Source organism: Lutjanus erythropterus, chromosome 13, assembly GCF_056507025.1.
Source record: "Lutjanus erythropterus isolate fLutEry1 chromosome 13, fLutEry1.hap2, whole genome shotgun sequence".
Classification (NCBI taxonomy): domain Eukaryota; kingdom Metazoa; phylum Chordata; class Actinopteri; order Lutjaniformes; family Lutjanidae; genus Lutjanus; species Lutjanus erythropterus.
In genome coordinates, this window is record NC_139329.1 from 32135916 (window position 1) to 32163877 (window position 27962).

The following is a 27962-nucleotide window of genomic DNA, read 5'->3' on the forward strand; positions in this document are numbered from 1 at the left end:
TTTTTCCTCATTTATTTATGTAGTTGAGCTGTCATTTGATTGACAGCATCAATAATAGGTGGAGCTGATTATACTGACGTTTACCTCATCAGATTCTTCACTTTATGTCATGTAATGTTTATCAGTTCTGTTTACCAGAATCAGGTGTAGCTTTTCGGGCTGTTTGCTTTTTAACACAAATTTGTTTCTGTGTCATTATTTTGGAAAAAACAGCTGTGGACACCAAATACCCTGAAATATGTTGAGTTGGACCCATGCTCAGTCATGTTCGGATAAATTGGGAAGTCAGCAGTCTGCATTATAATAGGCTTTCTGTGTGGGTGAAGAGAGGGGAAGTATTTTCTGCGGCTGTGCCCATTTTTTATATCTGGTCTGGTTAACTGTGCAAAAGGGCAGGTCAGTTATGTTTTTTTTTTTTTTTTTTTGGTTTGTTTTTTGAGGTTTTATATCATTATGTAGTTTTCCTCATGTAGGGGAGACTAGGGCCAACTTTTACATTTTCCTTCATAATTCACAGACTACATGAAATACACTAGTAATCTTTTTATATAATAAACATAAGTATGTGCACCAATTGATAATATAAGGGCAAGACTACAGTGTTCAATTTAATACAAGAAGTCTGACTTTTACAATTGCCTTCTTACATTTGCTGCCATTCTCCCTTTCAGATTTTGGTTGAAGTGTGCATGTCTTAGCAACATAATGGTATTTTCCCAAGCCCTTCTAAAAATGTTTCCCCTTGTGACCTGATGTAGGTTTCTGCATGATGACGTTGCAACATATAAACCCCCCCCTGGGCTGAGGGAGGGAGTCAAGGGCATCAGTGCTCTGACCTAAGCAGGAGTTTCTATCTGGAAAACCTGGAAAAGTACGCAGATGGAGTTGTCCTTTAATTGGAACGGTGGTAGTAGCTTTCATTCATGTCATTGCTGCGAAAAGACTGAAAGCACTAAAACAAACAATCATAAAAACAACAATACAGCCCACAGAAATTAAGTACAAATTCAGTTATTTGGAGTATGTGAAGAATCTGTAGTTGACAAGTAGACCTACAGGAGACTGATCAACCTTTGTCCACCATTCAAACTGATCTCATAAACATTTGATTGTTTGTTGAACTCAGCAGTTTTGTAAACATGTTGTCTTTTTCCTCATCAAATGTTGCCACTAATCCGCAGTTCGACGGTGGCTCACACATGTTTATCAGTCCACTTTAGGACTTTGTAGGAGCAGGTTTACTGAATGAGGTTAAAGGGACAGTTCACCCCAAAATCAGAAATACATATTTTTTCCTCTCGCTTGTGGTGCTATTTATCCATCTAGATTGTTTTGGCGTGAGCTGAAGAGTTTTGGAGAGTATTTGTCATTGAGATGTCAAACCTTCAAATATAACAGAACTAAATGGCACTTGGTTTGTGCTGGTCCAAAAAACATACTTCCCTTTGTGCAGTGATGCAGTTGGAGCGTTTAGTTTGGCAGAATGAAAATAGTTCCTACATCAAACTGCTCTCAGGAAGGTCAATGTTGAGCTTATTATAGTTAACTGAAACTAAACTGAAAAGGTGAAAAAAGCTAACTGGAAAAAAAAATAACTAGACAGAAAATAACTAAAACTAACTGAAATGATAATAGTGCGTACTTAGAAAAATAAATAAATCTACTAACTAATATTGCAACAAATGAAAACTAAACTTATTCAAGCAAGAAAAACTAAAAAAATTGCAAAAGGACTCCTGCTTTTAACACTGTTACAGTGCAAGTTAGACTGTGCAGTCGTTCTTTTGCAACTTTTTGGTTGACTCTTCCCTCTCCTATGCACCTTCCTCATCAAATAGATGTGCAAAGTGTTGTTTTGTTCTTAAACAATACAAACTAAACTGCAAATCCACTCTGGGAACTAAGAGAAACCAGAACTATCTAGATGGATGAACAGCACTACAGGTAAAAATGTGTATATTTGATTTTTTGATGGGGTGAAAAACATAGCTTCTTGGAATTGCTTGTACTGTATAAAGACAGCAGATTGTTTACATGTTCCCTCTGAATTAATGATGAAAATGTGTTTCCTGCCCTTACAGCTGAGTGTCGTGTCACCTGACGTCACGTGGAGGTGGAAGATGTTGCAGGGTGCATGTGCGAGGGGTTTGACTTTCAGTGTGTGTTATTAGCTGATCAATTTTTCATCAGTGCTCTGTGGATATGGGTGAGCAGAGGACGGTATGCTTTCTTTTGCTGTAGTTACCCGCTGGATGTGTCCAGCTAATTAAAGGCACTGATAGGAGCATTAAAGCTTGATGAGCGGATGAATGATATTGTCCGCCGCTGCTGTTTTTAGAAGTCCATTGTCCAGTGGATCCAGCAGCTTCTTCGTGTGATTCTCCACAGTCCTATCATATCTCTGCATCGTTTGACCTGCCCCCTATGACCCCCAGAGGTTAGCGCATGTCGATGTATGCTGCGCGCACTGTATGATCAGCACAAACAAAACAGGACCTCTGTTTACAGACTGCAAAAACAAACACTTATTGTGTGTAACTGTAAAGGTTAAGCGAGCTGTGATGCAACACGGGCCTTTGTGTTCACAGCGAGGTGGATTAACTCATTCCAGGCTGCATGAATGTGAGTGAGAGCGCCAGTTGGCCCGTTCCCAGGGCCTCCTGCAGGGCTTTGGGTTTGACTGCTTGAGTGAAACTGGTGAATGTGCTGCAAAGCAAGATCACTGAACCAGTTTGATGAAAATTAGCTAAAATCTCTTACGTTAATTTTAATTTACTCATAGATTCAGCTTTAATACCTCTGTAAATAAAATGAAAGCACCGGCAAATAAAGTTTCAGCTGTGTTATTATAGGAGATTATCATATCGGGCCTACTATAAAGTCAAGAAACTGTGAGTAATTGCACAAAAAAGAACACAATACCACCCACTAACACAACAGAGGATTTTCAACAGACTGAAAACGTGTAGGCTCAGACTACAGCTTATTACACCTACCCATCTTTACAAAATACAACAACATACAACCTATTTGTCATGAAGAGTACTAAACTAAAACTTAAAATATCACCACTTCCTCCTTTACAAATGCTGGTATGACATTCTGGTCTTACATTTCAATATTTGTTCACTATATCTGAGCAATTTTTTTCAGTTCCTCATTTCAAGAATTACATAAAGTATGTCCACCCTCTGAAATGGAACAAAAATGGTTAGTTTCACATTAGTGCTCGCTCTTTTTTAACGTGCACATTCACCTTATTCTTGTCGGGTTTCTCTTATTTTAAATATCATTTGCAACATTTCAGGAAAAGATTTATTTTTTTACTTTATACACTGTTTGTATTGTTTTAAAAATCTGTCAGATCTCTAAACTGTAGAGCCTTTAACATAAAATGAGTCATAGTTTTATTTACAGCTTGTGTGTCTCTCTTTTGAACTTGATATGTAATTGTTTTGTTTCTCCATTTTTTTGTTTTCTCCAATTTTCAGGTACTATATTTATTTATTTTGGTATTTGAATTTCATACCACTGTATATTTCTACTTCACCACATTTCACAGGGAAATGTCATACTTTCTACACGACTACAGTTATGTGACAGATAGGAGCTAATTGCTAGATTTTACATGCAAAACATACAATCAACAATTAAAATATCATGCATTATTCTTGATTAAACCACCCAAAAGTGTATAAAGTACTTGACCAGCTTCATTAAAGAGGCAGCAAGTAATTCTTGAGAAGGTCAGTTGATGGTTGAGTCTCACTCCCAGGTGGTTGGTGGCTCCAAACCCAAAGCGTCGGTATTTCACGACCTGGGAACGAGACTCATCGATCAACTGTCTTACCGACCTGTGATTGGCTGAAGTCTCCAGTCACAGGCTGGATTTTCTAAAGCCAGAAAACAGAACCACGACGAGGAGCAGAAGTCTAGTTTTCTCTGAGAACACTTGAATTACATTATTCTTTAGTGCTACTTTGGAATTTTGCCCAGTGACGCCAAAAATAAACTGCTTACCCCAACTTTAATGCATCACTAATTAGAATTCAGTTGCATATTTATTCTGATACTTAAAGTAAACTTTTCTGATAATACTGATGTGCTCTTACCATAGATATAAAGAACTAGACAGTGAATGCAAAGATGGCACCTAATCAGTCTAAAAGTTTCCCAGCTTCCAGATTTAGTTCCTGTTTAAACACCATATGCATAGTAGTGTTTCCCCCTCTTGCCCCCACTTCAATTCAAATCTTTTGCTTGGAGCAGAATGTTTTTACAATGAAGTACAACTTTTACTTAAAGCTACTATGAGGAACTTTCATATCTTGATTCTCAAGGACCCCGTGGACAAGCGCAGTAGTGTTTCCACTGTTTCATAACCAGTTAAAAACTTGTAATAGCTTTAAGCTTAACTCAGAAATACATTGAGGTAGGGACCTCATTTACAATGCAGCTGAGTAAAGCTCCATGACACAAGACACACCAATGAGAAACTTACATAAAAGCGGCAACAAGAAGTCAAAGTGTATGAATCAGCTAAAACAGGAACACTTGTAAGCAAAATGTGATACAGTTAAAGATTTAAAATGAGAACTTAAAACTGTCCTGCAATTAAATACTTAATTAAAATATCTTTTTCCACCACTAGTAAGTAAACAATATGGTATTATAAAATAGCCTGACTGAAAAAAAAAAAAGACTATATGGTATGCAGTATTGCAACAGACATCAACAGAATTTTTGCTTTGATGGGAATTTATTTTCTATTTTCACTCCCACAAATTAAGATTCCTGACATACTTTTAATTTGAAAGTCATTAATCATAAGACACAATGAACTAAAACCACACTTTAAACCAATATGGGTCAACTGTGGGGACATAATTATTTAAGAAATTGCTGTTGATCTTTTTTTTTTTTTTTAACTCTTGCACAGAGAGGCGCGTGTGTTGAAAGAGTTAACCCCTCCTCTCCTCTCCTCTCCTCTCCTCTCCTCTCAGCAGGCTGCAGACACAGGGAGGCGGAGTTTGGGTACACACATAGTTTTTGTATGTTGAGGGGAGCAGCCAGTGTGTGTGAGGGAGACAAGAGGGGGAGAGAGACGGGGTTAAACATGGAGACGAGATTAGGCGTGAGCGGCAAACCGGTGTGAAGACCCAGCGGCTCCTCGCAGACAACAAACAGGGATTATTATGCCCAGCGCCAACGTCTCCGTGCGAAGTTTATCTGAAGTAGAGAAATACCTCGGCAGCCGGATGGTGAGTAACTACACTGACTCTCTCTGTGTGTGTGAGTGTGTGTGTTATTCATCATCGCTGGTGTGTCACCACAGGTCGGTCCGTACTGTACCAGCGATACATTGTTTTCTGTCCGTTCATCTGTACGTCATGTGAAACTAACAGCTGCGTCCGTTCAAAGCCGCCGCACGTTTTATCTTTTTTTTTTTTTTTTAACGAACAAAGAGCCTTTAAACCCCGAGACACAGTCAGTGTGGAGATGTCCTCAAGTCTCACGAAAATCTTCATCTGGACAAAATGGGTTTGTCCACATACCACACCGCCTTAATCCGTCTGTGCTGCTCTCGGGGCCGAAACTAAGGTTATTTCCCAGATCGATTAATCTGCCGATCGATTTTTTCGGTTTGTTCGTTCGTCTATGAAGGGTCATAAAACAGAGGGAAAAAAAATGTTTGTCAAAAAAATTGCTTGTTTTGATCAACCGACGGTCCAAAAACAAAAGATTTTCACCTCAAGAAACATTCAAAATGATTGTTGAGTATCAACATTTATACATATTAATTTATAATCAATGAATCATCTGCATGTTTCAGCTCTAATTGAAACCAGTGCATTTTAGAACTCGTAGAGCCTCGTAAATGCAGATTTACACAGTGTAATAATAAAATAAAATAAAAATCTCTGTACACTGTGATAAAGTACTACTACCTTTACTATAAGTAGTAGTTTTGAATTAAAATAGGTGATTTTGATGATCATCCGTATGGTAATTTCGTCAGTGTTGCTCCAGCCATAATGGATTTGTCCTCCTTGTCTGATATTGATCATTTTATTATTATTATTATTAAGTGTCATAAAGTGGGGGAAAGTGCTTCCTAGAATCCAGGTTTATGTATTTTATAATGATTATTTATTTTGTTAAATCAACAGTCCAAAAACCCAAAGATTTTCAGTTCAAGAAACATGCAAAATATTGGATTTGGGGTTTAAAAACAACTCAAATGATCGATAATTATCAATATGTTTTACTGAGAAAGACATCTTCACCAATCTGTAACTATAAACTAACTAAAATAAATATCCCTGTACATTGTAATCCACTACTACTACTACTAGCAGTACTACTAATGTAAAATATTCCCACTGGAGAAGTCGGTTCTAGAGAATTTGGGGAGTGTTGGGCTTAAAAAGTTTAAGTTTAATAAAATGGTGAAAAGTGCCTCAAGTTTATGTATTTTATATTGATTATTTGTTTTGTTAAATGAACAGTTCAGGTTGTTTCCTATATTGATTAATCTGCTGATCATTTAATATTTTTTTCTGTTTGTTGCTCATTGTTGTTCATTGGTCTATTAAGATAAGAAAATGTGTGTGTGTGTGTGTGTGTGTGTGTGTGTGTGTGTGTGTGTGTGTGTGTTGTTAAAGTAAAATAAATTACACTAAACTGTTTCTGCTCTAATCGATACGAGCATGCATGTTAGTCTCATGGTTGTAGTGCCACAAAAATGCAGATTTATGCTGAGTGACTAAGGGAAAAAAAATCCCTGTAGACTGTAATTCACTGCTCCTCATCACCACTATTACAAGTATTTTTAAATTTAAACTGGTGATTTTGATGATCATTGTGTACAATAATCTGCCGTAGGGCTGAAACTAAGGTTATTTTCCATATTGATTAGCCCACCAATCATTTTATTGATTATTTTGGTTCATTAAGTGTCATAAAATTGTGAAAAATGCTTCCCAGAGCCCAGGTGGATTGATGTCTTTGTTTAAAAACAGCTTGTTTTGTTCAACCAGCAGTCCAAAACCTGAAGATTTTAAATTCAAGAAGCACCTAAAATATTCTCATGGGAGAAGCTAGATCCAAAGAATTTTGGGGAATTTGTGCTTAAAAATTACTCAAATGATTGGTTATCAGAATTGTTTATGGATTAGTTTTCTATCAATTCACCAATCAATTAATCATCTGTCAGTCTCTTGGACTGTTCTGGTGCCACGTAGATGCAGATTTTCACAGAGAGATTCTTGTGCATTGTAATCCAGTGCAAGTAGCTGCAGTAGTAGTTCTGAGTCGAAGTGGTGATTTTGTAGTTTGTGGTGATGTTTTATTCGGCTGCAGGTGTTTCTACTATTCGTCCTCCAACCAGATAAGATAGAAAAAGAATTTTATTTCCAATACAACAGCAGCGCAGCCAAGTCCAGCCTCAAATTGTGCCATTAATATGAGTCAATACAAAAACAACTTAAGTAGTAATCTAAACTGAAACAGAAAGGCTTAAGGTGTTTTTGTGGCCTCTCAGTGACTCAGTGAGTCATTGTCTGGCACAGTTTTTGAAGAGTCTTCTTTGTTATGTAGTGGTGGCTGCCCAAGTCATGGTTTTCTGAAAACATGATTGTTTTTTTCCCCCTTTTATCATAGTGATGACATCTTTTTTATTTATCACTGAAATGACTCCCTTTATCCATAAACCACTGACGCAGATCAGAAAAAAAGCAACTCCTCAGAAAACCTTCCACCTTGCATGAGCAGGTTTTGTGGGGAAAAACCATCCAACCATTTTCGAATGTTAATGTCTGATGTTCATTAAAAAAAAATCCCCTGAAGGCTGGGACAGAACAACCAGGTGCTTTCAGTCACAGTGACGCCGAGCAGAGGAATGCTCCGTCAGGTGTGAGTCTTGTGCAACCAGAAAGCCGCCACAGTTTGGTGCAGCAGGTTGTTTCTCTTTCTGGTCTTTCACGTACGAGCCTTTAGTCCCGCCACGCTTATCACCTGCGATCAAAGGTGGAGCGTGGCATTTTGATCTAGACGGGGATGGGATCCTGCATCTTAACAGAAGGTCTAGCAGGTTTTCCTCAACCTGTTTAGCTCGTGTTAAAACTCCCCTGCTGCACTGTGAGCAGATACAGATACTGTGACCAGTGGTAGAGGAAGTAAATTAGCCATCATTGCAGAAACATACTCAAATAAATGTTTAAAAAAGTATCTAGTTCATAAATTACTCAAATTACAAGTTTGTTTCCATTCTAATATTTATAGGCTGTGCTCTAATTAACGTAATGTTATTTGGCATTACGTTAGGATAACTGTTTTCTCTTAAAATAGCCAACTTTAACTATGTAACTAGCTGGCTAACTCGCTAATTTTGAAGTTGGCAGCATGCTAACTGTTTTCTGAAGCACATCAAATTAAAAGCCCAACAGACCACTGGCTACAAGAGAAGTTCATGTCCCTAATGTCCAAAATTAACATTTTTCGGGAGGCACAGCTTGCATTTTCGTTGTGTAGCCTAACTGTGGTTGTTTTTCTTTTCTTTTTTCTTTTTTTTTAACAATTTTGGTGTAAAAAGTCTGTCCAGATGTGGTAAGGCATTCAATGCATTGTTGATTAATTGCTTTAAATATATACTCAAGTAGAGAGTAAAAGTGCTGTTTAAATAAGGGAACATGAAAAGTACTCATTCCTTTCTACTCATGTGCATTACTTGTAACTCATTACTACTCACCCCTGAATATAATTGAATGAAATCAATAACCTTTTCCCCTCGGAGCAGAGTTTGAAAGAGCGGTATGCAAATAATTTGAGCCAACTTCTCAAGTAAGCAATTAGACGGCTGTGGCACAACCAGCAGCACGATATAATGGAGCAACATATCTGATGATTTTTCTGGTTTATCACCACTGGGCTGTGTAATTATGCTTTTCCTCCTTTTGTTGGCTGCAAGTGACATTCCAGTTTTGTTCCTCAAAAAGCCATTGTGCAGCAGATATAGTGGGTTAGAGGCCAGAGATGATGCAACACCTCAGTTTGAGCGGCTCGTTTCCAGTCTTTAACCCTTACTGGATGGCGGCTCTGCAGAGATTTACGTGCGTTTTCTCAACGACCCTTCTGTCCTTGCATGAACTTCATGCTTCACCTGTAGTGGAATATAGATACTTGTGTAAAAAAAAAAAGTCTGGTAAAAGTCAAAGTATTGATTCAACTTCTTCTCTCAAGTAAAAGTGAAGAACACAGACTCTGAACTTTACTCAAATAAAAGTAATAATAGGTTTAAAAAAAATAATAGTAGAAAGTACTGTTAAGGAAAGAGGAAAAAAAGTAGCGCTCTATATAACATTTCTATTGGCTGTTTTTATGCAGAGCTTATTGAACCGCACCTTTTCTTCACGGTTGAGTCTCCACCTCTTTCGTCTTACTGCGCTGTTTTCGTCTTGTTCTATCTTTTTACGTGTCGGTACGTCTTTTGCATAATTTTTGTCTTGTCATGTCTTTTACGTTCTTTTTGTCTTCAGTCTTTTTACATTTTTTCACATTGTTTTCATCTTATGTCTTTTTTAGATCATTTTAGTTTTGTCTCTTTATGCTTGTTACATCTTTAATATTGTTTTCATCTTTTACATTTTCATCTTTTTTTGTCTTTTTATGTCATGTTGCCTCTTTTACATGTTTTCATCTTGTTACCTCTTTTTATGTTGCGTTATGTCTTTCATGTCATTTTCGTTTTATTATGTCCTTTGCGTCATTTTCATCTTGTTACATCTGTTGTCATTAACACACTAAGGAATTATATTTTCTACGTGTTCATGTCCCATCCATTTAGGTCGAAATCGGACTTGGAAATTGTGGAGGCGGCGTGCAGTGATGCAAAATAAAAATAATTGATAATTCCCTTAAAATGCATTCTGAAAATGTAAGCAGTAGCAAGTACAGATATTTGAGTTAAAAAACTCTACTTAAGCACAGTAACAAAGTTTTTGTCTCCAGACAAAAAACAAACATATTAGCCATCTGATCAGTATAATTAGCAACCTTTTAATATGCTGTGTTCTGTATTCTGTATAAATCATTAAATGGCAACTATAGTCCTCTTTTTTATTCTCTTTTTTTTAGGTTTATTATGTTTTTCATACCTAATGAGCTGCTTGAGTCTTCACCAACCCTGCTACGTCATTGTCTCTATTCACGCTCTCGGTTTGAATCAGTGCATTGAATATAGCTGCATATTTATCTTAATTGAAACCCATTCAATACTCTCCCAGTCCACAGGGGCGAGCAGACGCTGGGAGTGTTAATGGGCTATTGATTTAGTCTTGGACCAGCTTGTCTATGAGATAATGGTGAATACGTCTTAAGCAATTCAGTCCTCTGACCTCCCGGGGATTAGTCATTCAGGAAACTCAAGACTTCAAACTCTGTTGCTAGTTTTTTTTTCCTCTTTTTATTCCGATGACTCTGCGAACTGTTGGGCCTCTCAAGAAAGGTTTTGTAATCAAAGTGTGGCCACATAGGCAGCTGTGGGATGCAGATGAGAGGAGGAGGAGGAGACGTCGGGTCAGCTTTCTGAGTACAGTCAAAGATGTGCTCCCTGTCGCTCTCGCTCTCCCCCTCTCTGGTTTTCTTCCCGTTTCCCCCCTGTGAGCTCTGACTGGGAGAGGGTCTGTATCCATGAGGATCAGCTGGAGGGAATACCAATAAGCACAGCGGGCTTCTTCCCCTCTGTGGTTCTGTTCTGTGCTGAAGGGACGGTTTTGTTCCATCTCGACGAGTGTGCCAGCTCTGTTGCCTTGTGTGTGTTTTTATTTGGGGTGCACAGAGAGAACGCTGAACAAGTGCCACCCGATGTACCATGCACACACCACAGCTTTATCGTGGTGATCTAATTTCTTCAGATCACTGCAAACACCTGTGCTTGTAGCTGCATGTTTGTGCGCGTATGCATGACCTGACCCCACATTGTGAACTGATGGCTCCACCAGATTACAGCTGCGATTGTGAGTACTTACGAACATTGCTTCTTCGTAATGGGGACAATGTCTTCCTGTGTGCAACAGTGGCAACACTTTATTCAAATGGGGTGTTTATAAGACTGCTGTTACACTGTCATAACCATGCCAAAGACTCCTTCATGCTCATGGCAGGTGTCTGTCATTACAGTGTAATGATGCGCACCTTCCTAGTAAGTCCAGATGGTGCCACTTAGTCGAGATCAAGGAAAATATTCTTATAAAAGTCACATGATGGCCAGTGTTAAAACCAACCACATATGACAAGAACATAAAGCTCTTTAAGTTTGATAATGTCAAGTTGTCATGACAAATACATCTTGAAAAATGTCAACTTTTGATGAAAATAGCATAATTTACCAAATAACATGTCATAAAAACTCCTTTGTGTTCCTGACAGGTGTCACAACGTGCTTGTGTAATGACAGTCTTATGCACACTCCTTAAAATAAAGTGTTAGAGAAAACGCCCTCTCTAACAGGGGTGGGACAGCGAGTTTAACAAGAAACTGGCTCGGTTTCTGTGCATTCTGCTAATCTGAACCAATATTTATTCACCAGCACCTCTCACGCCCAGCTCTAAATTATTTGTGTGGTTTCAGCTCATTTCAGCTCGGGACTTAAATGCTGAATCGCTGCTCTGCCTCTGTTTTCTTTGGTGCTGCAGTGGGCAGATGAGCGTGAGGTCTGTTTTTGCATGAAAATTGAATCACTAACTAGATCATTGATCCAAGAGAGAGCACACTGCAGTGCAAGATAAGCAGCATCTGCAGTTTCTATCGACCCCCCCCCCCTCCAGACTCTGCCCCCAAATATTGTAGCAGAGATTCGGGCAGGCGGAGCAGCACACAGCTCTGCCTTGTTGGGTTGAGATTGAGGCTAATGCAGCTGGATCTTTATGATATTCTGTCTCGCGAGGTCAGAGCATATTAAATGGGTCACGTTGGACAGACGCCGTGTGTTATGTAGGACAGCGTGGGGGACAGGGGGCTTATGCTGGGCTGAGGTGTGAAGGAGCCACCCTGGGGGCATGAAGGCCTCCCGCAGATCCTGTTTGGTGGAGATGAAGATGATGGGGATGATGTGCGCTGCTGTGCCGTGTTTGGGAGCATCCTCCCTTTGTTCTATTCCTGTTTCGGTTTCTGTGTGTCTCTCTCTCTCTGTTTTGTCTCCCACTTTCTGTCTGTCTCTCCTCTTCTGCTCCACTGACACACTAATATCAATGGGTGAGTCAAGCAGCAGTGGGCGGACGCCTGGCTCGTTAACTTCAAACACAACATTTTCACACATTTGTAGTGCTAAACCTAATTTTAAGCATACGATCAGACAGATGGCTCTCATGTGGCCCGAGTTTTAAAGAGATACTTCCGATTGTTTGAAGTGGGGTTGTATGAGGTACTTATCCATAGTCACTTTATTACACAGAGTGGATGGCAGTCGGCACGCCCCCAGTTTGGAGAGCCCGAGAGGAGTACCGGCGCAGAAGCTAACCAATTTACTATTTACTATGTAGTATTTTAGCCACTTGAAAAAGGTCCACCTAAACAAAATCAATATCAGTTCAAGTCTGTGCTATATTTTCACCACTTTTCCTTGTCGCCAAACATCCCTTTCTAACAGAAACCTGCCCTTATATAAGCCAAGCATCGCTCTGTCCAAAGCAACAAAACTCCGTTGGCTAAAACAGCAATTTTACCTCACAGATTGCAGGAGTTGTTGGTGTACTGCTGCCTCCGCCTGTTTGTTTGTTTGCGTTATTGTGTGCTTTCAGAGTTTTAAAGGGTGAGGTCAGATTCACTGAAGTCTCACAATAACAGGAACAAATGGCAGCGGTAGATAAGTAACTCCTGTGTTCTGGAAGGGAAAATTACTCATTTTGCAAATGGAGTTTGGCTGGTTTGGAGAGAACAATATTTTGCTTATTTAACGGTGGTTTCCCGTCGACGATTAGACAATCCATTGGTTAGTTTTTCAACTATTAAATTAATTTCCCATTTTGATAATCGATTAATCATTTTTAGCCATTATTAAGAAAAAAAACCCTCCAAATTCTCTGATTTCATCTTTTCAAATGTGAACATTTTCTGGTTTCTTTAGTCCTCTATGACAATAAACTGATTTTCTTTGGGTTGTGGCTTTGGGAAACAGTGATCAACAGTTTCTGGCATTTTATGGATGAGACAGCTAATTGACAATGAAAGTAATCGTAGACAGCAGTACATTGCTTAGCTTTCATATAGTGGTACTCCTCCTCTGTCTGCTTCTCCAAACTGAGAGCATGACGACCAGCTGTAGCTAATACACCGACTATCGATAAGAACCTCATACAACCTCGCTTCAAATAATCCAAACTATCCCTTTAAATCCCAAAGCATCAAGCAGGAGGAGGAGTTCATCGTGTTTTGCTTGAGGACACCCACACAGGTCGCCTGGCTGTAGATGAAGACATCATCTAATCAAACTCTACCCTGGGTTGAATCTCTGACCTCTCCGTTTAAGGACGGTCCGACTAACCGTCAGACTTTACCGCTGCCATCTGCTGCAGTGTAGCAGCTCCCCCCCTCCTGTAGTTACTGGGCTTTCAAACCCCCCCCCCCCCCTCCTTCTCCGCCGTCTCCAGCCATCTCCAAAGACCTTCAATCCCCGCACTGTTTCGCCCTCCTTTCACCTCAACAACCCCTGGAGAACGCCTGTGCATAAGTGTTTGGGAGAAACGGAGTGAAAAGTAGGGCAGCTCCTCTGCAGATTTGGGAGGACATTTTCATCAGCGTGAGGCTAATTCATTTCGCAGAGCCACTCATCCAGAGAGACCCTCAGATTGCTCCAGCAGTTAGTCAGCAGCATTGGTAGAAATCTTGACTAGCAGCAGCAGCAGCGGTGGAAATAGGCTTATTAAACAGAAATTTTTACAATTTCCGTTGAATATCTTATCAGGAAACAGTCACGTTAATTTTTTTTTTGGGGTCCTAGTGAAAACATCTGGGTTGTGTTTTTGGTGTTACTTGAGCTGCTCTCATGAATCAGGCCTCGTCCTGCCAAGAACCATCTTGTTTTTGTAAGACTCCCTTCATTCCAGCTGCGAAATATAACTTTGGCCCAACATTCACTACTCCAGGTGCATTTGGAAGTTGTAGAGGACCCGTTCTTGAGGACCGGGACAAATCATCTCCTACAAACAAAAACAACTTAATACCAATGCTGTAAATCCAAGTTTTTGGGGAAATTTATTCTTTTAAATAATTATATATACAGGAACTATGTTTAATTTATGAAATGTTTTGGTTTCTCTAATTTTCTTTATTTCTAAACTTGCCCTGCACCAGAAAACCCCCCTTGTCCCAAGAATTAATGACTTCAAATAATTAAAAAATGTGTTAAAAGCCTCCAAAATCCAAACCTAACTTTATCTATTGATAACATGAGTAAAGAACGTGCTATTATAATCAATATTTTTAAATTAAAATGTCTGCCCTTTTAAACTTCTGTCCCAGATTTCCGTTTTACAAAATCATGATTTAATCAGGCATAAAAAAGGGTTAGCTATATCCTAAAGACCTCTGTCTCATTTCCTGGGTTAAAAAAAGTGGGAATACTGCTCAAGCAGTGGTAAACTTTATATTTTTTGACAAATTCACTAAATAGTATTGCTATCAGATGCGTCTCAACCAAAACATGTCAACGCCTTAGCCCCTTTAAATCAAAGAAAAATAGGAGTTATGGTTTAAAAATGTGTATTTTTATGAACATGTAACTTTTTGTCAAGTCAAATCAGTGATTAAAAAATGTAATCATGAGGAGGTTGTCCCATCAAAGTTTAATACCCAAGAGTTTGATCTTTTGAAATATATTTTCTCAGCATAATTAGAGAGTAAAAATCAGAAATCTCAAAATCCAGTTTCGTCCCAGTTCTCAGGAATGAGTGGACTCCTCTTTTCAAACATCATCATCCCACTACTGTCGAAGTTTGCTTTTGCTTCAGGCCTCAGCGGTGATCCATCAATGGTTGCCAGGTCACAATCTGATCTATTTTACACTCATACTATCTACGGTATGATATCACAGCAGCTTGAAGCAATAAACTTACTCCTCTGTGCTCCGTGTTTGGCCCCTAATGCTACAGAAGAGAATATTGCATAAGAGTAAAGGGTTGAGGCAGGTGGTGGGAGAGAGCCTGAGGAGCTAACTTAGTTCCAGTTCTGCAGAAATAGCTTGCAGTCCGAGCTGTCTGCTCAAACAGGCAGCTCTTTGTGTTTTCGGTTTGAAAACTAAAACTGGGTGATACGAGCAACCTACACACTAAACTTCCCCTTGAAGAAGGAGGATATCGGGCTTCTCTTTCTTGTGGAAGACAAACGGGTTTGACAGAAGGGCAACGCATGTGTGAACCCGGTTGTGTAGACAAGAGATATTGCACGTACTGTAGAGGGAAGGAGCCGGGTCGTGATTGGGCACAGGGCTCCTCAGGCTATACGTCAGGCCAGTGAATCCATATGCAGCAGCTCGCTCATCAGAGTCCTGCTCGGAGCAGAGGTACGTAGGACATGACAAAGTGAGCTTTTCTCTCTGCAAACAAAGAGTCCTGTGTTCAAGAAGGACAGATGCCAGAGAGGGGGAGAGATTGGGCTGAGGACAGAGGCTGAAATACCCCAGGCATGCTTGGAGAAAGAAGCGTGGCTTTCTCTGGTTACACACTATACATAAATAAATATATATTATGTATGTACAGTAGAGTTGTCAAAATACCAGAATTATAAACATCCACACAACTATTACTACTAGCATGAGAAAAGATACAATACCTCTTTTGATACCACAGTGGAAAGGAAAAATAGTCCACAAAACAGGACAGTTTTCTCTTTTTTTTTTTAATTTGACAACCTGCACATGGTGCTGGTCAAGTCAGTGAACACGTCTTGTTTTGCTGCAAGATGAATTTCAGGCAGGACAATAAAGACTGAACTGAACTGAGGTCTTGAATGACTTTCGATACTATAATTAACACCTGTTGTGTTGTTTTAAACACACTGAAAAAGTATCACTACTTTTAATAACCTCGATGTACGGTATAATTATAGGCACATTTTTTCAATATACGTGTACAAACAAGGCTGCAGCTTACAGCCATGCTACCAGCTCGTTCATGCTGTACTTACTTACTGCTTTGAGGTAAAATGCTAATGCTAGCATGGTAATATGCTGATTATTAGCAGGTACGTTGTTACCATCTTAGTTTAGCATGTTAACTTGCACTAAACAGAAAGTACAGGTGAGGCGGATGTGAATGACATTATTTTTTTTAGGTATTTGGTCATAAACCAAAGTATTGGAAAAATGGAAAATTGACCTTTTCTAAGTTCTGCCCCCTTTTTGGTTTGAGTTCAGACCAAAAAGGGGAGTTCAACTTGTTTCCTGTGCAAATTTTTTTTTCCAGGATGACAAAGTTATGACCAGTCCTAGTCTGACTCTGATTGGCTATTCCTGTTAGCCTTTGTTGGTTTACATTGCTGGTGTTGGGTATGTTAAGGCATGAGAAGTGTGATTCAGTGGGGTCAGGGTAAGCCAATCAGAGGCAGAGTGGGGCGGGACTTGTCTTCACCATGCTGGGGAAAAAATAGTGTTTCCTGTACTTAGATATAATAATAGTAATTAATCATTGGCTAGCTAATTAGCCTACATTTAGCTGACGTTAGTTTATTTAAGATGTGACCCCGTATGTCGCTTTTACAGGAAAATGAGAAATTTGACTGAGGTGCCAAGTTTGCTCAGCTGTTATTGGAGGACAATGCAAAAAGGGGGGGGTGCATATGAAGGGTCAAATGGAGTACATAAAGGTGTTACAGGTGAAGTCTCAGAATTCATCCTCTCTGATTGACAGTCAGCTCATCCCATGGTTGGAACAACATGTGTGGACAGACAGGCAAACCTGACGTTACCATCCCTGCAGTCATGCCTGAGGACAAATATAAAGCAGTCTCTGTGTTGCACGCTGTGGTGTGTGTTCTCGTCATAACTGAAGATTTCAGAGATGACACACACACACACACAGAACAAGTCTGACGAGTTGATTGAGTGCGAGGTCACACAGAGAGCAGTGAGTTAATGTGAAAGTACATGTGTAACTGGATCACTTAAATCCAACTGGTTTGGAAGAGCAAACCTCCTGCTGAATGTGTCTTTGTTTTAGTCTAATTATATGTTGCTCTGTGTGTGTGTGCGTGTGTGTGTGCGTGTGTGTGCAACAGTAATACTTAATCACCCTGTTGTTAGTAAAACCTGTCTTGAGCTCCACCTGACAGTCATGTGCTGAAGAGCGTCAGTGTGTGGTGAAGTCTAGATAATTGTAAATATACTTAGCTTGCAATATGTAAGCATGACGTCGTGATGTAGAAATGCTAAGCAGGACTGAGCCCTTAAGTCTGCCTCAGTTAGCTGTGATCTGTTTATTTATTTGAAACTAGCTGTGTTACATTAGTTAAGGATTAGCGCAGCTCTGTACAGCCTGTAGCGCCTGTTGTACAACACTTTGTTTGAGGCTTTATCAGCTTACACTTCCTATCATTACACTGGCGTTGTGCTGTGATCAACTTGCAAGATCCGGTGGCTTGTTAGGACACATTGCAGTCACACTTGAAGTGACACTTATGTTCTAAAAATGCAGCTCCGAAACCCAATTACATTCTCTCTTCGCTGCTTTCCTCAGTTTCCTCTTTATGGAAGGTCTTCGGGTTTCCTGACGTAGTTAAACTTGCTTACTGAACCATATTCTGTTTCACTTCCTCAAATCTACAGCTGAGGCTTCAGGGCCCGACAGTGAACTATTGACACATCAGCCGCAAACTGACGGCAGTGTTGAGCCTCTATCAGGAAAATGGTAATTTATTGTAAAAGAAAAAAAAAAAAAAAGGGGACAGTGTCTGGAAAAGGGATTTCCTGAGCCTCGTGGCCCTGTGTGACATTATTACTGACCCACATTAGACGTGCACGCTCCACTTCTTTCACACACACATTAATAGCTGTTATCTGAATTTTGTCATCTGTGCCATACTGTAAACAAACAGGATTAAATTCTGGCTCCTAAATCGGAACAGACGTGTCAAATAAGAGCATTACATGCACACCCAGATGGTCTCATAGCAGCAATAGCAGAAAGGATGAATAGAACAGAGACTCACTATAAGCAGAATTACTGTATATATAGAGAAAATTCAGAAACGTAAGGCCTGTTTATTATTTTGAACCTCAACAGTGAAAATATTCTACAGACTTTGAACAAGCAACATACAGTTAACAATTAAAAAACGGAGTAGGAAGGAGCAACATGCTTGTCTCGTCCTACCCCTGTTCTATATTAATAGATCAATACCTGATCAGTCAGTCAGTCAATCACATAGACCCACTCTTCATCCCCACAAGTAAAATGCTTTGTTCATCCTCTTCATACCTTATGAACAACGCTCCCAAATGAAGGATGTAAAAAGTGCTTTATTTTCCCCTTCCTCATTCTGTCTACATGCATTTAAACTGTCGGATATTTTTACACAAAAACCCACAAAATCACCCCACAAATTCACATGCACATGCTTTTCAGATTGATGCTAATACAACCTCCTCTGTCCAAATAACATTTTTTATAAATAAAGGTTAAATTAATTTAAAAAAAGATGTCTAGAAACATGACAAAGCACCAACACCATTAGACACAGCAGTGTCGGACCATGCGGCATAGCAACAGCAGCAGATCAGGTTTAAAAAAAAACAACAACCCTCCAGCTTAATCCAATTATCAAAACCATTCATGTGAGAGTGAAAATATCGTGTTTGTTGTAAGTGTCCGTTGAACTGGAGAGCTGTTCAGCAGTTCAACCTTGTCCAAATGTACACAGCCTGAGTTTGTGCCTAATATTGCCGAGCAAATCTGGTGATTTAAAGTAAAATGAGGGATTATCGCCAAAACTAGAAAATAGTGTCCAAGTTGAAACTGTATGAAGTTTGAGACTCTTGATTGTAATGCATGGAACCTGAATTGTAGGTCGTGTCTGACCTTTTCCAGACAACTTGTTTTGCTAATTAGACAAATCTCCATAGTAAAAGATCATCCCTGCAAATATTCCCTGTGCAGAAAATCCAGTATAGGCAAAGGCTTAAGTGGTTATATAATGTAAATGTACTTGTTCTCTTTTCCAATAATGTACCCACTTTGAAATATCCGAAAACACAATGACCAGTTTTTTGGAAGGAAAAAAAAAGCATATATAAGGAGGCACAATATGTCGCTGCAACACCACTCTCACTTTTTTTTCTAGTTCGACCACAAGTGTGCAGTACACAGTTGTGTACAAGACGATCTGAACAGACATTTTCACACCTTCTGTACACATACTTAACTTGTGTGACAGAATGTGTGTCTGTGCACATCTTGCGGCATTGACTATAAATGCTCCTCCTGACCCTCACAGTATGATGCTAGTTCTGTTTTTACTTTTTTCGCACTGCTTAGTGTTTTTTTTTTTAGCCTACCACAAGTCCACTTTCTAGATTATTCAACACAGACGCTGGCTTCCCGCTCACAGTGAGCATGATCGTGTTTGTTGCTTTCTTCTTTTGTGACTTTTTTTTTTTTTTGGCAGTTCACAGTTTTCCGCAGCTAACAAGCGCATTGGAAATTAGAATATTGAATATGAAACCAGGGTTCAAGTGTTTTTGTTTCGTTTTTTTTTTTACTTGCCCAGTCAGACAACTGGGACAGAAAGTTAATTGTCATGTTTATTCTATGGCTGCAACATCTATAACATAACAGAAAATAATGAAAATGTCATTACGGTCTGTTAAAGTCTTTAAATGTCTTGTTTTGTTAGTCTAAAACCCAAAGATATTCAGTTTAATATGATAATAAACAAAGAAAAGTGGCAAATCTCCATATTTGAGAGCTGAAAGCAACATTTCCTGCCATTTTGCATGAAAAATTACTTTAATGATTGAATATTTTAATAATATTTTTAATTTGTTTTCCTGACCTTGTTGAGCTCTGAATATTAACTTAAATTTACATTATTGAACCCCCTTATTATAGTATAATTATTTGATGAATTATGCATGACTGATGTGTTTTTAAATTTTGTTTCTCCTCCTTTTAGGACCGGAGCACCGAGGGCAGTTTTCTGAGCATCTCTGCGTCGATGCGTCGGGGTTCCTCAGAGAACAACTTAGATCTGGACTTGACCGATGGAAGCCCCGGTCCTGCTCTGGGCTTCGAGGTCCAGCGGAGTCGTTCTTGTTTGGACAACCTCCAGCAGAAGATCTTGAAAGTCACAGAGCAGCTGAAGATTGAGCAGACGGCGAAGGAGGAGAACGTCGCCGAGTACCTGAAGCTCGTGAACAGTGCGGACAAGCAGCAGGTGGGACGCATCAAGCAGGTGTTTGAGAAGAAGAACCAGAAGTCAGCTCAGAACATCGCCCAGATGCAGAAGAAGCTGGAGCAGTACCATCGAAAGATGAAGGACAATGAGATCCTCTACAGCCCGCCGCCTCACCCATCCAGTGGCAAACACAGCACCATACCCAGGGAGTCTCCCAGAGAGCTGCTGAGGGACATGACGGGCAGCGGACGACACCCGACCATGGACAAAATCAAGACCATCGGACCAGGCGTGTCCCTCTCCCCGCCGTTCTTCTTCAGCAAGCCCCGAGAGTTCGCCAACCTCATCAGAAACAAGTTTGGCAGCGCTGACAACATCGCACACCTCAAGACCTCCCTGGATGCCTCCTCGCCGCTGCCCAGCGACAGCGCAGGGAAGGGCCTGAGCAGCAGCACTTCGCTGGTGGGAAAGCCCAAGTATCCCAGTGATGACGAGTGCTCCTCGGGGAGCGCTTCAATTTCAGCAGACAGTAACGGGAACCCGGCGGGGGCTGGAGGGTCAGCGGGGCAGGCGCAGGGTCAGGGTCAGGGTCAGCAGGCAGAGGCGGACGGTCACAGCAGACTGGCCCTGAGTCTGGAGGTGAGCGAGATCAAAGACGCCCAGACCCAACTGGAGGAGGACATGGAGGAGCTGAAGGCTCAGTTCAAGAAAGAGTACGGGATCATCAGCCAAACACTGCAGGAGGAGAGATACAGGTGAGTTTATTTACTTCATATTCCCTTTTCTTTACAGTATAGTGTGTTTTGTTTTTTTGCTAAATCTCAGGTTGCAAAAAAAAGTTGAGAAAATGTGTGAACAAATACACCATTTAATAAATACTTACCTTTTCTAAGTACTATGGTTATTTACATTTTTAGATAAATAGTACACTGGAAAAACAGAAAAAGTTGAGAAAACTCATTGACACTCAAAACACTCATTTGTTCAGGTGTTTTAAAATTAAATGGCTGCAACTGTAAATATTAAGATATTAACAGTTATTCACTTTCACTTCTTTACGTCTTTAAATCATTCAAGTCTTGAAATGCAATTTTTAGGGTTTCTAAAACTCAACGATTCAAGTATATCTGAAGAAAAAAGTAAACTATCATAACAAAACATTACTTGTCTGTAAAACTTATTCAAAACTAATAGAATCAGTAGGATTTGTCCGAGCTGTTCATAAACGCACCAGAAAGACATCAAATACTGGCGTTTTGGGTCGGTATATTGTTTTTTCAGAAAATATTGTCGAGCTGGGCTCAAAACTCAAAAATGTACTGAAGCTACTTGCCTTGAAATTTTGAGTTTTCTCAGCTTTGTTGTTTTTATTCTCTAAAAATGTAAACCTCCATAGTACTTAGAGACTTTGAAGTAGTAGTCTTCTATTAGTTTGTTATTTTACTAAATCTATCTTACTTTTGTTGTTATTCTGTTAGACACTGGTTTTATTACATTATTGTTTTTATTATTATGTCATTGGAATTTTGTAAAATACAATCTCTGGCACAAGAATTCCCTTTCTGATTAAGAAGTTTTTAACATATAATACATTTTGACTAATATTTCTGCGTCCCCCCTGCATGTCTTACCAGGTATGAGCGTTTGGAGGACCAACTAAACGACCTGACGGAGCTTCACCAAAATGAGATGGCTAATCTGAAGCAGGAACTCGCCAGCATCGAGGAGAGGGTGGCCTACCAGGCTCACGAAAGGGCCAGAGACATACAGGTAAAACAGTCAGTCTGTCACGTGGTGATGCTTGACTTAGAAGTTTCAGACCATGTGGCTTAATGTCAGTTTATGTTAATGTTTGCACCATTTTCTGTTTATGTTCCGTGCTGATCATCATGGTGGTTTGTGTCGGTAGCCTCGCTGCAATTTTTGCGCTGGTTTATAGTTTTAATCTCCAGAGAGGTGGCAAATGTCATGACACATGCTACCATTAATAACACATTAATTCCAGAAGCAAATATAGAAAAAATAGAATATAATTAAAGAGAATTACTTGTGTAAATAAGTGCAAAAACAGTCATGTTATTTATAGAAATATTCTGACTAAATAATGATAAAATAAATGAAGGAAATAAATGAAGAAGTTACTCATGTTGCGCCTTGCTGTATTTTTATCTACAAGTGAAAAGTTGCACCACACCACGCTACGTTTCCTTTCTGCAACTCTCACAAGTTTGATGAGGAAGTGTGTGACTGTGCAGTCATGTGACCACGGGCCAGCTCACTACAGCATGTCAGGGCCGTTTTCACACAAACATACAAAAGGACAGAAAGCGTTTGAGTGATGCAGCCACCCACGTTTTGTATTTATATAGTCTTATTATCACAGTTTTTATTTTAAAGGAATAAAGACCAAACGAGTAGGTTTTTTAGTATGGATCTTGAATATCGGTCCCACAGGATCGACCCACCCATCCCCACTGCCAATATGTGACCCGATCCAAATGAGTCCCGGCCCTAACTTTGTCTATTCATAAGGAAGAAGTACAGAAAAACATTGACGGTTGCGTAAACAGTGTCTGATGCACAGTATACTGGTTGGTACCCGAAGCTAATTTCCAGCTGCAGTGTGAAATCTTAAAATCGGTCCATATAGTAATTGAGAACAGGAACAACCATCCATGACAACACACAAACAAACAAACAAACAAACAGACAAGTTGAACGCAGTTTGTGCACGCTTTGAGTTTATGATACAAAACTTTCTTTCTGTCTTTGTGTATCTCTGCTAACATATAATCTTTTGTGTGAATTTGGGTCATTAAAAGGTTAGAAAAAATGCCTTTTAGCCACTTCAGAACCATCTCGACCCTTAAAATCTCTCTCCATCTTTCTCAGGAAGCTCTGGAGTCGTGTCAGACGCGAGTGTCCAAGCTGGAGCTGCAGCAGCAGCAGCAGCAGCAGACGGTCCAGCTCGAGAGCCATGACGCCCGAGTCCTGCTGGGGAAGAGCATCAACATCATGCTGGCCATCATCACCGTCATCCTGGTGTGCGTCTCCACGGCCGCCAAGTTTGCCGCTCCGCTGATGAGGAGCCGGCACCATGTGGTCGCTACCGTCCTGGGAGTCTGTTTTTTGACCATATTCTGGAAGAACTGGGACCGTTTACAGTGCGCCATCGACAGGCTGCTGGTGCCTGCCTGATGGTGAGGAGTGCACACTCGCGGTAAACGTGGACGCTGTCAGTCGTCAGGATAGGACTGTCTACGAGGATTGGTTGTACAATCGTCAGAAGACACGATCGCCGTGCATTCACAGAGGTCACTGTTTTTTTAAAGTCAGACTGAAATTAAGTTTCTGTGATTCTTTCTCGTCTAGAACTTGAATGTGTGTCGCTAACAACTTTCGGTAACACTTTATTTGAAGGGGTGTGCATAAGACTGTCATAACCATGTTATGATACCTGTCGAATTTGATATTAAACAAGCCATTAATATCTTTGTTATGACATCTTGATAATAATCAAGTCAGTAATGTCTTATGCTATGACAACATGACTTTAACAAAGACCAAAATATCATCAATATGACAACTTGACATTAACCATGGCAAGAATATCTTTGTTACGACAACTCGTTATTAATCAATACAACATAACCTGTCCAGGTCGTCATGACAGCTTGAATATTTTTTTGGACCTTAAGTAAAGTGATACATTCTGGACTTGACATAAGATGTCATTAAGTTTTGTTATCGTGTCAAATGTATTTGAAACAGTTTGATGACAGAGTACAACACCAAGGTGGATTTAGCTCACAGAGTTACTCGATGGACAGGCAGCAGTTTGCTAGTTAACTTGTTGCTTAAGTGTCACATTGTCATAACAAAGACATTGTTGTCTCGGTTAATGTCAAGGTGTCGTAACAAAGACATTATTGGATTGGTTAATGTCAACTTGTCATAATAAAGACATCTTAAACCATGTCAGTTTTGCATAAAAATAACATAATTGATCAATTGACATTCAATGATGACAGCCATAGACATTCATGTAGACTCCTTCATGGTCATGTCAGGTGTTACAACATTGTTACGACAGTCTTATGCACACCCCTTCAACTGGAGTGTTACCCAATTTTCATTTAACCTTAAAATAATATTTATATAACAGTAAATTTTGTTACTTCCCAGAGGATTGCTATGAAATCACCACAAGACATAAGTAGTCAATGCAAGGATTAAGAAGGGTGAAGAGGAGTGCATTATTATCACTACAATGCAGCAACAGGGGACTCACTCTTTGGAAGAATTTAGCAAATTATTATTTTTTTTTTCATTCTGCTTTGACTTTAATATCTCTCAAACTGTTGCAGGCATGCACATGCACACACAAACGAAACCTCAAAGTTGGTGTCTTGCCGGCCACAGCTTTGAAATGCTAAAGGTGGCTGGCAGGCGGATTTTGTTACCTTTGCACAGAGGCAGGCTGTTTTTAGTCTCTATGCTAAGCTAAGCTAACTGGCTACTGGTTGTAGTTTCATGTTTAGCATAGAGACACGAGAGTGGTATCAATCTTTTAATCTTACTCTCAGCAAAACAAAACGTATTTCTAAGCATATTTCCTCTAATCTTCTGATGAAGAATCTCCAGACTACAGCACAGAGGCAGTGGACATTCTGTTTTTTTTTTTTATGTCTCTATTTTCTTTATTCCTCATTGCCTTGTCGGCCCTGTGTGGTCAGTCTTCTTAAGAGTTTTTTTTTTTCTGTTTACTGTTCCTGATGTTATTTAAAGTGCAATATATTTGATTTCTAAGAGCACTGTTTTTTAAAATGTTTCTCGAACGTTTTACGTCAGTGTTTTGCAGCGGCAGTGTGTGTGTGTTGGTGCTGGAGGGGGTCGGGGGGGGGTGTGGTTTTGGTGAGGAAGTGTCATTAATGTTGGCATGAGAGATCCATAACCACTGAAGCCACTGCTGGGCTCTGATAAGGCCAGCTGTCTCCTCTCTCAAGGGCCAAAAATCAATCCCACTGCATTACCGTGCTGATAGCATGGTGATATCAACACACACCAGCTCTCTGGTGCAAGCACACATGCGCACACACCCAAACAACACAAAAACAGAGTCATCACTTGGCTCTCTTTATGTCTTATGGGTCTGATGTTTTTTTTTCTTTTACTAATAATGTGATGGAGAAGCGATGGGTTATACTGTGATAAAAGCCTTTTTCCGAGGAAATATGCAATTCCCATTTTTTTAAATGAGCATCAAACAGCCTTCAGAGGAGCACATTACAGGCTCTCATTCATGAACTACGAGCCTATTTTTTGTTTCTTCGGACTGACTAATGTATTATTTCATGTTTGTCTTATGAACATTGTCATGAGGATCTCACATGAAGCTACGGACCACTTTTTAATGTTTGTCTGCCATAATAACATGTTCATGTTGATGTTTGTTGTCGTCTACTGACTGTATCATACGTTTTTGTTCTCGTTTTGACGGATATGAGGAAGTTTTACCTGCAGAACTACAGATCTGGTTTACATTCTCTCTTCATCTCTGGTGCACTATGTGATCAATCAGTTGTATTTTCATGCAGTACGTGCCTTTTGTCTGACAATTTCTGTTAAATTAAACAAGACTTTTTAATCAACTTGTGACTGATGTTTGGTGCGTATCAGTGGTGGAAGAAGTATTCTGTGTCCGGTTGCAAAGACATTTGAAACTTAAGTTAGTCCCTTATGCTAAATATTTCCCTTAAGCTAAGGCTTTCATTTTATTGTCTGTTGTTATCTAACTTAACTAATTTAGGGAGTCAAAATGGACGACAAAAAGAAAGGAAAAATAAAGTGAGACTGGACAGAAGACGAGTGTTGTTTTCCTCAAAGAATATGGAAAGTGTAAGAGCATAATCCAAAGTGAATTTAACTCAGCTATAACACACATGCAAACAAACTGAAGCAATATAGAAATATGAAAATATTACTTTGACAGCAAGAGAGGGAACAGTTAAAAATCGACAGAGTGACAAAAACTGTTAAAATTAAAAACAAACAATGGAGCTAACGTCAGTATATGAGCAGTGTTTGGCTAGATCAGTGTTTCCCAACCCTGGTCCTCAAGGCCATGATGACGAGCTGATCATTTGAATCAGGTGTGTTGGAGCAGGGAAACATCTAAAACATGCAGGACAGTGGGCCTTGAGGACCAGGGTTGGGAAACAATGGGCTAGATAGCTAGAAAGTTGCTAGTGCCAATGTCAAATCTGTACACTTTTTGAGGAAAATGGTGGCTGAGGACTCAAATAGCTAAGGGCAAACACTTAAGGTATCAAAAGTTTCCCCTTACATCCCACGGAAATTCTTATAATGATTTTATGCAACTCATTTTTTCCTAAGTAAAGTATGCATGGGAAATCCTACTGAAGCAGAAGTAAATAAGTGTTAGCAGCAAAGTGTGGATATAATCTCAGATATAATCTGACGGTTTGTGAGCTGATTAATGAGGAAAGAAGGATAGACAGAAGTTCTGATACACAAATTTGTTTTTGGACTTTTCCTCTAATTTTTGAATTTTGGTGAGATATTGGATCATTTGAAGATTTATTGAAATGAAAGAGGTTTAGATTGAAAACTCACTATTTAACAAAGCTGTTAACAACTTAGAGACATCTGAAATGTGGCCCAGACAACACACTGCTTTTTGTTAGACATCAGAAGTCAAAAAGGTTGGAAAACACTGGTTTAGTGGGAGTACACAATAAAGTAAAGCACAAGTGCCTAAAATTAGTAGTACTTGAGTAAATGTACTTAATTACTCTCTACCACATGTTTTCATTGGTGTGTTTTGTCATGTGATTGGGTTTTTCCGCACATATACCAGAATAAACCTTTTTCAGGTCAGCCACACTGACATGACATAGAGGGGTAAACACAGGTTTTACCAGTCATACTGAAAAACAGCAACAACCTGACTTTGTTTGAGCTGAATGGAACAAAACCTTAATTAGCACTGCTGGTCTCACCTTTGTTTAACCCACCGTCAACATGGCTGCTGTGAAAAAGGTCTATTGATACGTTTCATCAGAGCCACTGCAGTTTAAAAAAAAAAAAAAAAAGAAAGAAAGAAACTGAGGTGGAAATTTGTTAACTCACTTGAACTTCCTGAAAGTAATCTTCACAGAGGATACACTCTTTATGAATAAAGCTTTCTTTGTAATTATCCCTTTTATATTGCTTTGGGACATTTGCACCAGAAGAATAAAGCCTTAGAAAAAACCTTAATAAGCATAGAGTTCTTAATAAGTTATCACTGAATACTGTCTCCTTCGCCACCACTAGGGGGCGCAGGTGCTGCACTGTTAACACCACAGAGATGAAGAAGACATGCTGGATGGATGCAACAGCTCACACAGCCTTCATGGTAACAACTGATGCATTTTTCTGTTTAAATTATTTATGTCCATTCCATCAAAATCAATAAAATGACTTCACACAGACATTAAGACCAAAGCATCACAGAAGACAACAGGAGACTTTCCTGTGGAATTAATATCAGAAGCAGTGTGGAAGAGTAGCGCCCT

The 27962-nt window shown here is 39.6% G+C and overlaps 1 protein-coding gene across 1 annotated transcript; it reads left to right on the forward strand.

Annotated features, from left to right (window-relative positions):
- The first annotated feature begins 5030 nt into the window (after positions 1-5030).
- LOC146316891 (transmembrane and coiled-coil domain protein 3-like) lies at positions 5031-23592 on the forward strand. Its single transcript, XM_084734774.1, has 4 exons — positions 5031-5261; positions 20161-21137; positions 22017-22152; positions 23275-23592. The coding sequence occupies exons 1-4, from the start codon at positions 5196-5198 to the stop codon at positions 23578-23580; spliced, it is 1485 nt and encodes a 494-aa protein (XP_084590900.1). The 5' UTR covers positions 5031-5195; the 3' UTR covers positions 23581-23592.
- Positions 23593-27962: the final 4370 nt, after the last annotated feature.